General features: G+C 55.6%; 1 protein-coding gene across 8 annotated transcripts in view; it reads right to left on the minus strand.

Annotated features, from left to right (window-relative positions):
* Window positions 1-12,839, minus strand: part of NFIX (nuclear factor I X) — a 96,430-nt gene that overhangs the window by 4,691 nt on the left and 78,900 nt on the right. For 5 of the 8 annotated variants that reach the window (XM_032465499.1, XM_032465500.1, XM_014551199.2 and 2 more), the window contains 3 exons: window positions 11,759-11,934; window positions 6,132-6,279; window positions 3,928-4,019 (listed from right to left, as the gene is read on the minus strand). In XM_032465499.1, the coding sequence (XP_032321390.1) occupies window positions 3,928-4,019; window positions 6,132-6,279; window positions 11,759-11,934 (416 nt within the window). The remainder of the gene's footprint in view (window positions 1-3,927; window positions 4,020-6,131; window positions 6,280-11,758; window positions 11,935-12,839) is intronic. The other 3 variants (XM_014551203.2, XM_014551202.2, XM_032465501.1) reach the window with 2 other exon arrangements.

The following is a 12,839-nucleotide window of genomic DNA, read 5'->3' on the forward strand; positions in this document are numbered from 1 at the left end:
TAAGGTCCCACAGGCTGAAAAGCTGAGGAGGGGTGGGTACCACACGGCTTTAGTCCCTAGTGGTAGTAAGCCTGGGGGAAGAGACCAGTAGCCCACCAGGCTTGATCTTCTATACCCTCCCCTGCACCAGGCCCTGAGGAAAGACCTGAGGCTCCCTGGGGTGGACATCACTTCCCTCAGGGTGCCAGCAGGGGGCACAACCTTCCTACAAACGGGCTTTGGCAGCCACTCAGCACAAAACACACCAAGGGTGGATGCCCCCTCTCCACTCCAGGACTGGGCTGCCTGGCAGTGCCCTTCACAAACGGCTCTGGCCCCACCTCGTGGCCAAGGGGGAGGTTTCCTCCTCTATGGTCTGCAGTGCCTGGGTATGCCTGGTGGTTCCCTTGAGGCAAAATGGGGAGATGGTCCCTGAAAATGCATCTCAGGGCCTCTCCCAGGCTCTGGGTCACAGACGCAGATCTGCAGACGCCAGGCAGAGCTAACTACAGAGGGTGCGCCAGGTACTCATTATATCCTCTCTCCAACCCTGCACAGAAGCCCGGTGAAGAGAGGGCAGCTGATCTACCCGAGGCCACACAGCCCACATGGCCAAGTTGGGACTCCAACGCAGGGGGCAGCTCAGAATTGATGCTCCTAACTGCTACGTGTGGCGTGTTCACAAGGAGGCAGGGTCTGTGGTGGCCAGGACACCCGCACCCTGCCTAGGGCCAAGGCTGCCACATCTGGTGAGGCCTAGTGTGGCCAGACCAGCCAACTTTTCAAAAGAAGCAGAAAGTCTAGACAGAATTTCATGTGAAATTTTCCAATATTTAAAACACTTGTTTTGGTCACACAGATTATGCCTGCAGGGCAGACCTGCCCCTCAGGATCTGGTTTGGGACTGCAGGCCATCGTCTACTTGGAGACGGAGACACTGAGTTTTAGAGTCAGAAAGGGCCTTGGTTATATAAGATGACAGATGTTCACTAAACCTATTGTGGTCATCATTTTGTGATGTATGTAAGTCAAATCATTATGTTGTACACCTTAGACTTATACAGTATTTTAGGTCAATTATATCGCAATAAAACTGGGGAAAAAAAGCAAGAAAGGGTCTTGGAGATCATCTAAAACTTCCCGTGACAGTGGAAATGTTCTCTGTTTGTGCTGTCCAGTGTGTCCAGCACAGTAACTACTAGCAATGATGCACAGCTTCGAAGCACTCGAAATGTGCCTAGTATGACCCAGAGACTAAATTTTTCTCTAGTTAGTTATTTAATTTAAACAGTCACATGTGGCCAGTGGCTACCCCACTGGATAGTGCAGATGGAGGGCACTGGGAAACGTGGGGGTTTGGGGTTGCCACAATGACTAGGGGCACTGCTAGCGTTTACCAGGTGGGCAGAGAGATGCTACACTTCCTGCTATGTGCTGGACAACGTGCACGGAGGAGACCTGCCCTCTTGTAGTGGAGCTCCCGGAACACCTGCCCAAAGTCCAACCCCATCAACTGATTAAAGGCAAAATGGAGGCTAATGGGGGCCTAGCAAGGTGTGGGGGAAACCCAGGTCTGCAGCATTCCCAGAATGGACGGGGGAGGGATGGCTCAGCAGCCAGCTCCTGGGCTTCGGTCCTGGCCCGAGGAGGTGGGGAGCTGCCTGGGTAAGCCCCCTGTCCCTGCAGGCTTGGGTGTTAGTGTTCTCTGGCACCCCTTTCCCAAGGGGAGACCACATGGGGACCCTGACACCATCAGCCTGGCTGTGAGCCTGCCCCTCCCCTTTCCTGTGAGGGAAAAGAGGCTAGGGACAACTGGACAGGGAGGGCCTGCAGATCATGCCAAGGCCCCAGGCTAGCCCCTTTGGGGGTCTCCTGAGCTGCATGGTGGCAGGGGGACAACCACCAGTGCTCAGATTGAGGGGGCCCCCCTCAGAGGAGGAAGACTCCAGTTCCAGGCCTGGAGTTAGGGACAAAGACAGCTCCAACAGGACTCCCTGGTGCCTCCCCATGGGTCCCAGAAACAGGAGATCTGCTGCCAAGCACGGAGTGGCTTTTTCTGCTCACCCCTCCCTGCTTCCTGAGCCAGGTCCAAAATTGATTAAAACTAAGTAAAAAGCGCTGCCCAGGGAATGACAAAATTGCTAAAATTCTCTTTTCTTCCCTCATTCTATTGTTCTCTCTCCATCTGGTGCTCCAGAGATCAGCTAAAGTCACTGGTTACTGTGGAAACCGCCCCCCACTGTACCCCCTGCGCCCGCTGCAGCCGCCTGCCTGCCCCCAGGCCCAAGGGCTCCCTGCTTAGCTTGTCCGACTCCAGCCCCTCCACCCCCCATCCCCAGACACACCTGCCTGCTCAGGGCCCAGGCCCAAGGCCCCTGGTAGAAACAAGGGGAAGAAAAACTATTTCCCAAACTTGCCTCAGACTCTGAGTTGGCCCGGACATCCAAGCAAAGTGAGCAGAGAAAGTGAAGAAGGGAAAGCATGCAGAGGCGGAAATGGGGTGAACGGGGAGGGCTTGTGGCAGTGGTCCCCGAGAGTGAGCATCAGCAATCGAATACAGTCAGAGCTGCAGGGCGGATAGCAGGAGGGAGGGTGGGCAGGCGGGAGCAATGGAGCCCTGCCGCCTGGTGCCAGCCCAGAGCCAAGAGGGGAGGCCCGCCTGCTGTCCCTTCCTTTGGCACCCCCTCCTGCCCTCTGCCAGCAGGGCTCTCTCGGCCTCCCTGGCACAGAGCGGAGGGGGCTGGCTCCAGCCCCTGCTCAGAGCCATTGTTTTTCTTCTCAACACCCCCAAGTTCAAGTTCATCTGGGTGTTACATCATGTCTGGTTGCTCCTGGAAACCAGACGGGTCAGACGTGACTCTGGGGAAAGGGGGTGGGAAGCTGGAGGGGCTGAAGTTCTCCCCCCCTCCCCTCCTTGCCACTAGGGAGCTCTGAAGTTTGAAGTTTGACAAAGTTTTTAGGCTTTTTTTTTTTTTTAAGGGAGGGAAAGGAAAAGGGAAAAAAATAAAATCTTAAACCACACACACAAAACTTCCATCCACCAACTTTCTCTGGACTTGGGCCTCAGAGCAGAGAGGGAGCAGAAGTTGAAGGAGGTGGCCCTAGGGCTGAGGAAGCCTCTAAGGCCCTGGGCTCACAGGGCAGTGTTTTCATAAAATGTGCAAAAGAAAAAGATATTTGCGTGTTCCCCTCTCAATCCTCTCTGCGCTGCTCCTGCAGCTGGTCCTCCCTGTGCCCTGAGGGCCCTGGTCTCTGCAGGCTATTCCCAGCCTCTTGGGGACAGGCACAGCGAGGAGAGGGCCTGCATGCATGTGTGTGTGCAAAGATGCCTGTGCAAAGCCGGGTCCAGAGGCCTCCAACAGGAGGGTTGGCGGGGAGTGTTTCCTTGTGCGAAATGGGGGCTCCAGCAGCCTGGTCTCCCCTCTAACAGGATTCATGGGACTTGGGGGAGGTGCCTCCAGGATGGCTTCAGGCCCTGCCTTACCCTCAGTGCCAGAGCCTCTGGGCATGTGGCCCACCAGCCCGCCTTTGTCCCTCCTCCACCCTTGCCCAGCCCACCCAAAACCGGGAAGTGAGGAGGGCCAGGGGCCAGGGTGTACAGCCGGAGCAGGAAGAAAGCAACAGGGCAGACCCTGTCCTCCACTTGATGGAGCCTCCCACTTCCATCTTTGCTTCTACCAGGCCTGGCCCAGAGCGCCTCTAGCCTTGGGTCCTTGGCCGCCTTCCCCAGGGCCAGGGCTGTCAGAGCTAATTATCCAATTAGCTGATTAGCCAGGGGGCCTAGAAGCTGCCTGGGGAGGCAGGCTCAGCTGGGCGTGCAGAAGCCTGAGCCCTCGAGCCCTGCCCCAGCCCGTTCTCCCGGATTGGCCCCAAGGATCCCGGCCTCTTCCCTAACACCATGATGCCCCCACCCCTGCCTGCATCCACTTGGTGGGCAGGGCCTCCTACCTGAGACTGCTGTGGGATGTTCAGAAAGTTGCCGTCCCGGGGTCCGATGCTGACAAACCGGTTGGCAGAGGAGGCGCCTGTCGTTGCGAATGCTGTGGGGAGCAGGGGAGAGAGGGAGAGACCCCGGTGAGGCCTTGGGGCCTGCCGGGGCACTGCCCTTTGGGGCTGCTGAGAGAGGGAGAGACTGGGTTAGACCATGCTGCCCAGGCTTAGGCTGGCAGTGGGAAGGACAGGCCGGAGGGGCCCCCTCATCCTCTCACTGGCCAGGAGCAGACACTGTCCCCTACCCCTGGCACTCCACCTCAGCCAGGGATCCTCTTTCATGGCCCTGGAGGCTTTAGCTTAGGTCCCATGGACCTAGTTCTGTCCCCTAAACAGGCACTAGGCAGGGCAAGGGATCGCCCTCCTTCCAGAGCACCCACAGCAGGTACCGTTGCTTGCCTACTGGCCTCTTGGGTCTGGAGAAGAGGGAGCCCAGGAGTGTGGAAGCTCTGGCAGACAGGCCTCACCCTGTCTGGGGAAGGCCATCTCAGCTGGGCCACTACCTCTGCAAATGGGGTGGTTAGTTGGGTGCTGTACCACTTACCACCCTGACTGGGCTGGTGGCTCAGGAAACTTGAAGGGTCCCAACGGAGGGCTGAGCTGGGTGGAACAGTGTCAGAGAGGGGTCTAGGAGCTGGCTGCTGGTTCAGACCCAGGGGTGGCAAGGTTCAGGCCTGACAGACATTCTCCTTCTCTGATGGATGAATGGTCCTGTGGTCCCCAAGGCCTGAGATGGGCCAAGGTGCAAGAAGAGGAGGCTGGAGGGCCTACCAGAGCCCTGGGGCTTGGGCACAGAGGGCAGCTGTTCTGGGGCCTGAAGGGCAAATGGGCCAAATACCCATCAGCTCCTCTCGGGTTATCTGGCTGGAGCCCTACGGGAGGGGACTGGCCCTGTACCCCCAGGAGGGAGGATGCCCCCAGAGGAGACAAGGAGTGTCACAGGCTAACTGGGAGTTCCCCCCCCACCCCTCCCTGCACCAGATACACCCCAGGAAGCCCATGCTCCACATTCTGTCCATAAGTGCCCCCCAGCCACCCCGCAGCCTGGCTCCCCCTCTCCCACCCTGCCCACCTCCGATGACCATGACCATGACTTCGTGTCTTATGGCGAATGCAAATGAGAAGATGGCATGAAGAGGATGGAGAGGGGAAAAGAACTCAAACTGTGAAAAAGAAGGTGAGACAGAGAGTGCGAGACGGAGCAAAGTGGTGAGATGGGCCACCCCTTCCGCCGCTGTCGCGAAGTCCTGGCCCACAGCCTGCCAGCCCCCAGAGCACCCGATGCGCTGCCACCCCTGTCCACAGACCCGCAGACGGCACACTGCCCACCCTCCGCCTCTCCTGTCCTTCATGCGTCGGGTCTACCTTGGGCCTCTCAACCCAGATTTGTCTCTTCCCTTTGACAAAATTTGTCATTGGCTTAAAAAAAAAAAAGGAAAGAAAGAGAGAGAAAGAGATGAAGTAAGCCGAGGCCCAGAGCCCTCCCTTGTCCTTGGAACATCCAACCTGGGGAAGAAATTGAGGGAACGGAGAGGGAGCGGAGGGGGAAAAAAAAAAAAAGAGGAACAACGAGAAACCAAACGTGAGACTGAAGGCTGAAAGGGAGGGGATCAGGGGCTGGCCTGCTGCACTTTTAGAGGCCTGAGGGCCCCAGAATGGAGGTGAAGGGGGCAAGGCAAAAAGGGGATGGTGGTGGCGTCGCCTTGTGGTCACATTTAATTTTCTTGGTGTGGGGGGGGGAGGGCACAACGAAACAAAAAAAAAAATCAAAAAACGAAAAAACGAAAAATGAAAAAAACAGCAATTAGGCATGAAGATGGCATGGCTGTGCCTCCCCTCCCCCCTCCCACCCTGGCCAGCACCCCTGGCCTGTGCGCCCCACTGTGCTCCCCCTCCCGCCCCCCGGAGGGGCCTGGGCCAGGGGCCCCGGCTGGGAGCAGTGGGCAGGCAGGGGGCCTCATGGGGTGCTGGCTGGTGCAACTAAGGCCCGGGAGGCTGTGGTTGGGGGCTCAGCTCTGCTCTTGTCCAAGTGGGAGGCTCCGTGGCACAATGGGTTGGGGGACTTTGACAGTGAAAGAGGGGGCTTTTCTTTTTGCAGTGGAGACTGTTTGGATGGGCTGGGGACGCTGGGCGTTGTGGTTTCGGTTTCATCGTCCACTTACAAGGTGATGGAGGAGTCAAGGCGGCGCCGTCTGGGGCAGTGCTGGTGGATTTGGAATCAGGCATAGGAAGGGGCACAGGTCTGGCCACTGGAGGCGGCGGTGGTAGCAAAAATGACCCCGGGACTTTGCCCTGGCCGCTACCGTTGGGCTGCGAACAACATAAATAGAGTGACGCATGAAGGCACATCACACACAGACACACGCTCCCCTGCGCGGCCACGCCAGCTCGCTCCTGAGAGCGGGCGCTCCCGGCGGAAGATGTAAGATGGGGTTCTCTTCTCCAGGGCACAGTGTTGGTGAGGGGGTGAGGCCTCTATTTGGTCTCTCAGATGTTTCTCTCTCTTTTTTTTTTTTTTTTTTTTTTGTAGTCCTCTTTTGACGTTGTGGGAGGGAGGAAGGGGGGATATCCGACGGGTGGTTTGTTATTGCTTAGGAAACAGGTTTTAGGTACCAAAACGTGCCACCTAGCCATATGAGCAGCTGCCGTCAGAATCTCATGCTCTTGAAGAACTTCTACAGCAGGAAAGATGCACCAGCTTGCCCCCTGTTTCCCCCTGAACACACACATGCCTCCTCTCTGTGGGCCCCTGGGGGAGGGCCAGCTGACCCAAACCAAGACCCACAGGCCCACCAGCGTCATGGCCTCGGGGGGATGCCAGGGAGCTCACACCAGGCTCTGGTAGCCTGAGGACAATGGGGTCCTGGTCTATTTGCTACAGAACAGCCTGAGAGGAAAACCCACTGCTGGCAGCTCTGGTTCCCACAAGGTTCTCTGAGTGGACATCTCTCAGAAGGTGGGGATGCCGGGTCACCAGATTCACTAATGGTCCTTTACTCCCTCTTCTGCCTTAAACTTAAGTTTCCTCCTCCAGACCCCAAATGTGGCTTTATGTTCATCAGCCTTTGGGCTTCAGGGGACATAGACGCCACAAGGATGGGAAGAGGTCCCAGGCGTCTTGCAGACACAGCTTACCTGCAGCTCTGGGCACATACCTCCTGCTGCTCTGGGCAGTGTGCGTGATGACCACCTACAGCCCAGGCTCAAGGAGGCCAGGCCAGAGCTCTCCATCCTCAACTGACCCTTCTCCTGTGGGTCAAACCTTTGCACTCTCAGCCACCCAGGTTCAAGACCTCAGAAGGTTCCTGTACTCCCCCTTCTGTTGTTGAGCAAACCCTGCAAGGCCCAACCCTGGATGTTTCCAGCCAGGCCATACTTCTATCCTTTCTGATTTCTCCTGGACTGACAATGACCCCCAAGGGGTCTCTCCCATGCTGACTGTATGCTCATCAGCTTAGTGCCCTTGGCACCTGGCTCTGCCTGAGGCTCTTCACTCAGGTTGTGTCCAATCCCCCAACCACCCTGTAAGGCAGCAGTCCTTGTTTAGGGAGAGTCCTGCCCCCCAGGGGGTATTGGCAATGTCTGGAGACATTTTGGTTAGCACAACTTGGGGGCTGCTATTGGCAACTAGCAGGTGGAGGCTGAGGACACTGCTCAACACCCTACAACACTCAGGACAGCCCCCAGGACAAAGGCTCATCAGTCTGAACGTTAACAGCACCGAGGCTGAGAAACCTTGCTGCAAGGGTAGCTCTACTCTCCCCCTTTCAGCGGAAACTGGGGCTCTTCATATTTAAGTGGTTTATCCAAAGTCACCCAGCTGTAACTAGCAAGGCCTGAAATTCACAGCCATGTCTGTCTGACTGCAGGGATCCTATGGATTCTTTCCAGCAGGCACCATCAACCCTCTTCCAAAATCTAAAGGAGCTCAGACTTCTCACGGACCCCAGAACCCGCCACAGTGACGACTACACCTGACATAAAACATTAGCCCCCAAGTTGGGCATTCAAGGACTCGGTGGTAGAGCCCTGATGGGGTCTTCCACCATTCTTGTTCCTACACTCCCTTCCTCTAAGTACTTCCCATTGCAGCCTAAGTAGTCGGGGCTGCACACCTGCTGACTGTAGAACCCTCTGTCCAAAGACCCCTTTCCTACACCCTTCAAGGCCTGCTCAGAAAACACTGTCCTCAGCATGGGGACCAGCCAGACTCCCTGAACCACCACCCAGCTCTCTCTGTCTTATTCTTCCAAGACACTCTTGACCTCCGCTGGAGCTTCTGAAGTAGGCTCCCCAACAAGCAGGCAGAGTGTCACCTATGTGTGGCTCAAGTGTGCAGCTCAGTCCCACTGACTGAGCTGAACTGACTAATCCATCCTGCTGCACTTGAAAACCATAGAGCCTCATGACTAAGCTGTGCAGGCCATGCCCTTCTGACCTCCTGTTCTGCCCACCATCCTTCACCTCTAGTGACCTAGATCTGACATTGTCCCTCCAAATGGTTCCCTTGACTTGATCTTTCCTGCCCACTCAGAGGCCCCTGACAAAAGCAAGCAGTGGATGCTGCTAGTCCTTGTCTGTGTCCTGGGCTAAAAACTGTGCCAGGTGTCATTTTGGAAATGGACTCTTCAGTTCCAAGCAACAAAGCAGGCCAGAGGGCAAGGGTTTCCAGTCCTGCAGGGTAATGCTGACACACAAGTGGCAGCTGCCTTCCCTCCTTTCCACGACTTATCTGGTTCCTATGTCGTTCTTCCATCAGGGCAGGAAATGGAACAATCCCAACAGATCACAGCCTCACTCCTTCTCCCCAGGCCATCCTGAGCTTGAGCTCCAGGTGGCTGGGACATGTGGGCTTTCCAGGCAGCCCTTGCTCCCACAGGGTGGCCTCTGCTTCCTTCTAGTCCTCACAGCCTGTCTCCCCTGAGGAGGATCTACATTGCTAATCCCGCCTGATAAAGCAAATCCCCGTCCAATACTGCCAGACAGTAAAACCGGCTGATTTACAACATTCAGTTGCTAGAAGCAACTTGCAACCTGACAAGGATGTCTCAGCTCTGGTTGGGGTACAAGTTGAGGTTTTAAAAATCTCAAAGTCTTGTGATTTTGAGGTGCCTTAAGGACATGTGAATTAAGGGCTGGAAGGAACTTAGAGGCTGGGATAGCTCCTCTCCTTCATCTGACAGGTGAAGATGCGGGCCTGGCCATTCTGGCATTGGTGGTCGAGGCTTAGCTAGAACCCAGCTTTCTCTCTCACAGAGTCATACTCTCCCATTGGGCCCTGCAACTTCTCCATCGTACTTGCTTGGTGGTTTCTCCTCCATGCCAGAAATACAGCTAACCAGGCATCCTCTTTCTGCCTTTTGCATCTCCTCTGAGTGGTGTCTCCATTTGGCCTTGGCCTTTACTGATTTGGTTTTCTCAATCAAGGCCTTACACTGGGGACTAAGGACAAGCCATAGAGGTACCTGGGAACCATTCTTCAAATTGTCTGTAAAATTTTGTATTCATATATTTTTTTCTGCAAAGATGTTCCATAACTTCAGATTCTCAAGGAAGTTAGGAATTTACCCCTCTAGTCCCTAGATTAGTGGTTCTCAAAGGGGGTCCCCTGACCAGAAGCAGCGGCATCACCTGGGATCTTGGGGAGAAATGCAGATTCTCAGTCCCACATCAGACCTGCTGAATCAGAATCAGGTGAAGCCCAGTCACCTGCATGTTAGTGAGCCTTCCAAGTGACTCTCATAGATGCTGACTGAGAACTGCCACTGTGGAGGTGGCCACGGAGCAAGCACAGCCCAGGACTCCCGTCCCCTGCCACCAGGTCTGCTACAGAGCCCAGGCCCACTAGCTCTCTACTCCCCCATAGCTAGAGAGGTGCCCTCTCTACCCTCCTCTCAGAAGCTAGGCCCCACGGAGCAGGCTCACTGCAGAATTTCACCCGCCCCCAGCTCCTGGGCACAAGAGGAAACCAGAGAGCTCCAGCCAAACTAGACTCTCTGTTTAACCAGAGTGGCATTTGCTCCCCTGTCGGTAGCATTTTGTCTGTGGTCTACTCAGAGCAAGGACCTGCCTTGAGAAAATGACCTTCTAGGCCAAGTGAGCCCTTGATCTTGAATGATCAAGTAAAGGGAGAGGCTAAGGACCTGGGTGACAGGATGTCCAGGGATGGACGGACCCACACTCCCAAGGGTCCATGGGTTAGCTTTGGTTCTTTGGGCTAAATCAGTCCTCCAGGTTGGTCTCATTTTGATTCCAAACGCCAGCTGCCTCTGTAGGTGAGAAGCAGGCACAGTGGGGTTCCTGGTCTCTCTGATCCATATTCCAGACTCCAGGCCCCTTGGGATCTGGCAGCTCCTGTAGACTCTGCCGGCATCTCTGAAGGAGGTGCAGTAGCTGTTGCAAGTCAGGTCCACTTTTCCTTCCACACCCCTAAGAGTGGACAGAGCTTGTCCAGAGAGGCGGGCAAAGCTCTGAGTGTGCTGAGGAGCTGCAGAGCCAACAAGAAAAACCCTCGCAGGGCAAAGGGGGAAAGGAGATGAGAAAAGTGGAAGAAGGAGGAAGAGCAGAAGGGAGGGAAGAGGACTGGCTTCCGTCCTGGACAGCAAGAGCAAGGAGGCCCAGCCATGGCCCTGCCCCAGATCAATGCACCAGCACCGCGCAGCGTGCCTGAGGCAGCACTGGGCTGGATAGCCAAGGGCTGCCCACCCCTCTCCCTGGACTGCCTCTGGTGTGGGCTTCCAAATGCCTTTCCCTAACACTGCACTTTGAGTCTCCTCCCTACCTGATCTCTCACAGCGGAGTTCCAGGCTGGACTGGCCTAGGGAAAGGAGCTGTGAGTTCTCATAGCACAGCATGCTGCAGGGGTTCCAGAACATTCCCAGGGGTCTAGAGACCACCGTGGCCCAACCTGGAATGGTTTCCCAGGGACTAAATAAGGACCACTGTCCCACTGAAGGGTCACCTCTGGCCCACCACCGTCTGGGATAATTCCTTTGCTGAATGGCCCTGTGTTTCTGCTCATCAGTGATCGGAACCTAGGGCTCGTTGATAGAGAAGGGCAGTGGGGCCACCGAGATCCATGCGGAGCCAGTCTCACTCTCAGACTGAGGAGCAGAAAGCCTTCACCCCAGAACTGTGACTGACTTGAGAACCCCTTGTTAAGAGTCCTGCCAACAGGCGTCCCCATGACAGCCCCTGTAGCACGAGGCCTTCCCTCTACCGGGGACTTCTCACCAGGGATGGTCATGCCCCCTGGGCACACTGAAATCTGGAGACCCTCATGATCAACACCACTAGTGAGGGGAGGTGATGTTGGCATTGAGTGGGTGGGAGCCAGGGATGCTGCTCAACACCTCACAGCACACAGGATATCCCCACACAACAGAGAATGAACAGCCCCAAATGTCAGTAGTGCCAAGGCTGGGAAATCTTGGTCTGGAACCTACCAAATCCTTGCAGCCCTGAGGTTTAAGAGAGGGTATTAGAAGCTAAGGGGCCCAGGCCCACGTTGGACAGATCATGGGCACAGTCCTGCTAGGGCAAGAGAATGCAAGGAAAGCAAGGGGCCTACTGCCCCCACCTGTCTGGACCATGATAGACAGGCCTGTGCCCAATACATAGACCCCTACACCCAGACCCAGAAGATTGAAGTGCTCGGCACTACTGGCTCTCCGCTGCTCCAGCCTCAGGTGGGCTCCCGGCTTCTGGGCCCTCTCCCTATGAGCCCTGAGACAGACGGACAGACGCAAAGATGAGCTGTAGTGGGGCTTCTGGGGTCCTCTGGACTCACCTGTCCGGTGGCCTGGCCCGAGCCATCCGAGCACACAAACTGCACAAACTCCTTCAGCGAGTCCTGCCCGTGGTGGTGGTGGTAGCGGATGGTCGGGTGTGTGAAGTACGGGCTCGACTGCTGGATGATGGATGTGGAGGGGAAGTGCAGCGCTGACGCTGTGGCCCGTGGGCTCCCTGTGTGCATATGGCAGGAAGAAAAGGGCATCGTCAGGGCCTAGGAGGCAGTGGGAGGTGTGGAGGGGACCCCTGAAGACAAGGAGAACTGCTGGTCAGGGAGCTCAGGATCCAGAGAACAGGGCAGGAGCAGGGCAGGGGCCTGGGTGAGGAGAGTGAGGCACTGGCCTCTAGAAGGAAAGTTAAAATGGTGCCCCCAAAAACTCGGTAAAATCAAGGCAAGTAAAATTTTAATGCAGTATTTTAAAAAGTCAAATTGGCAAACTAGGGCCCACAGACCAGCTGCTTATCTTTGAAAATAAAGTTTGATTGGAACCAGGGCCAGAATTAGGGTGAGGTAACAAGGCAGGGTCTTGCAAGCACAAGGTCTGTCCTGTCTTTTGCTTAAAATACTGATAATTGCTCATCATATTTTTTTGCAGTAGTTTTAATTTTTAGAAATATTGCATTAAAATATTTTTTATCTTGATGACTCAGTTTTTTGGTGCCCCTTCACATTAAAAAAATTTTTTTTTTTATTTTGTGGGGAGGTAATTAGGTTTGTTTGTTTGTTTGTTTGTTTGTTTTAATGGAGGTACTGGGGATTGAACCCAGGACCTCATGCGTGCTAAGCACACGCTATACCCTTCCCCCCCACCCCGCGCTCCTTTACATTTTGCCTCATTCACCTCACCCTGGGCCCAGCCTGGGTGGGAGCCTGGATGAGGGATGAGAGGAGGCAGACAGTTCCGTGGGGCTCTGGATAAACACACGGCCCTGCGCCCGTGCAGGGTGGGCCCCCGCAGTGCGCGCACACACATCTCCTGCCTGAGTGGGTGTGCACCTGGCGGCTGCTGCTCAGGCCACATTCTTAAGTGCTCAGCCGCATCGTCCTAGTACACGCATCCTCGAACGTATAACTCCCA

The sequence above is a fragment of the Camelus ferus genome, chromosome 22 (assembly GCF_009834535.1).
Source record: "Camelus ferus isolate YT-003-E chromosome 22, BCGSAC_Cfer_1.0, whole genome shotgun sequence".
Taxonomy (NCBI): Eukaryota; Metazoa; Chordata; class Mammalia; order Artiodactyla; family Camelidae; genus Camelus; species Camelus ferus.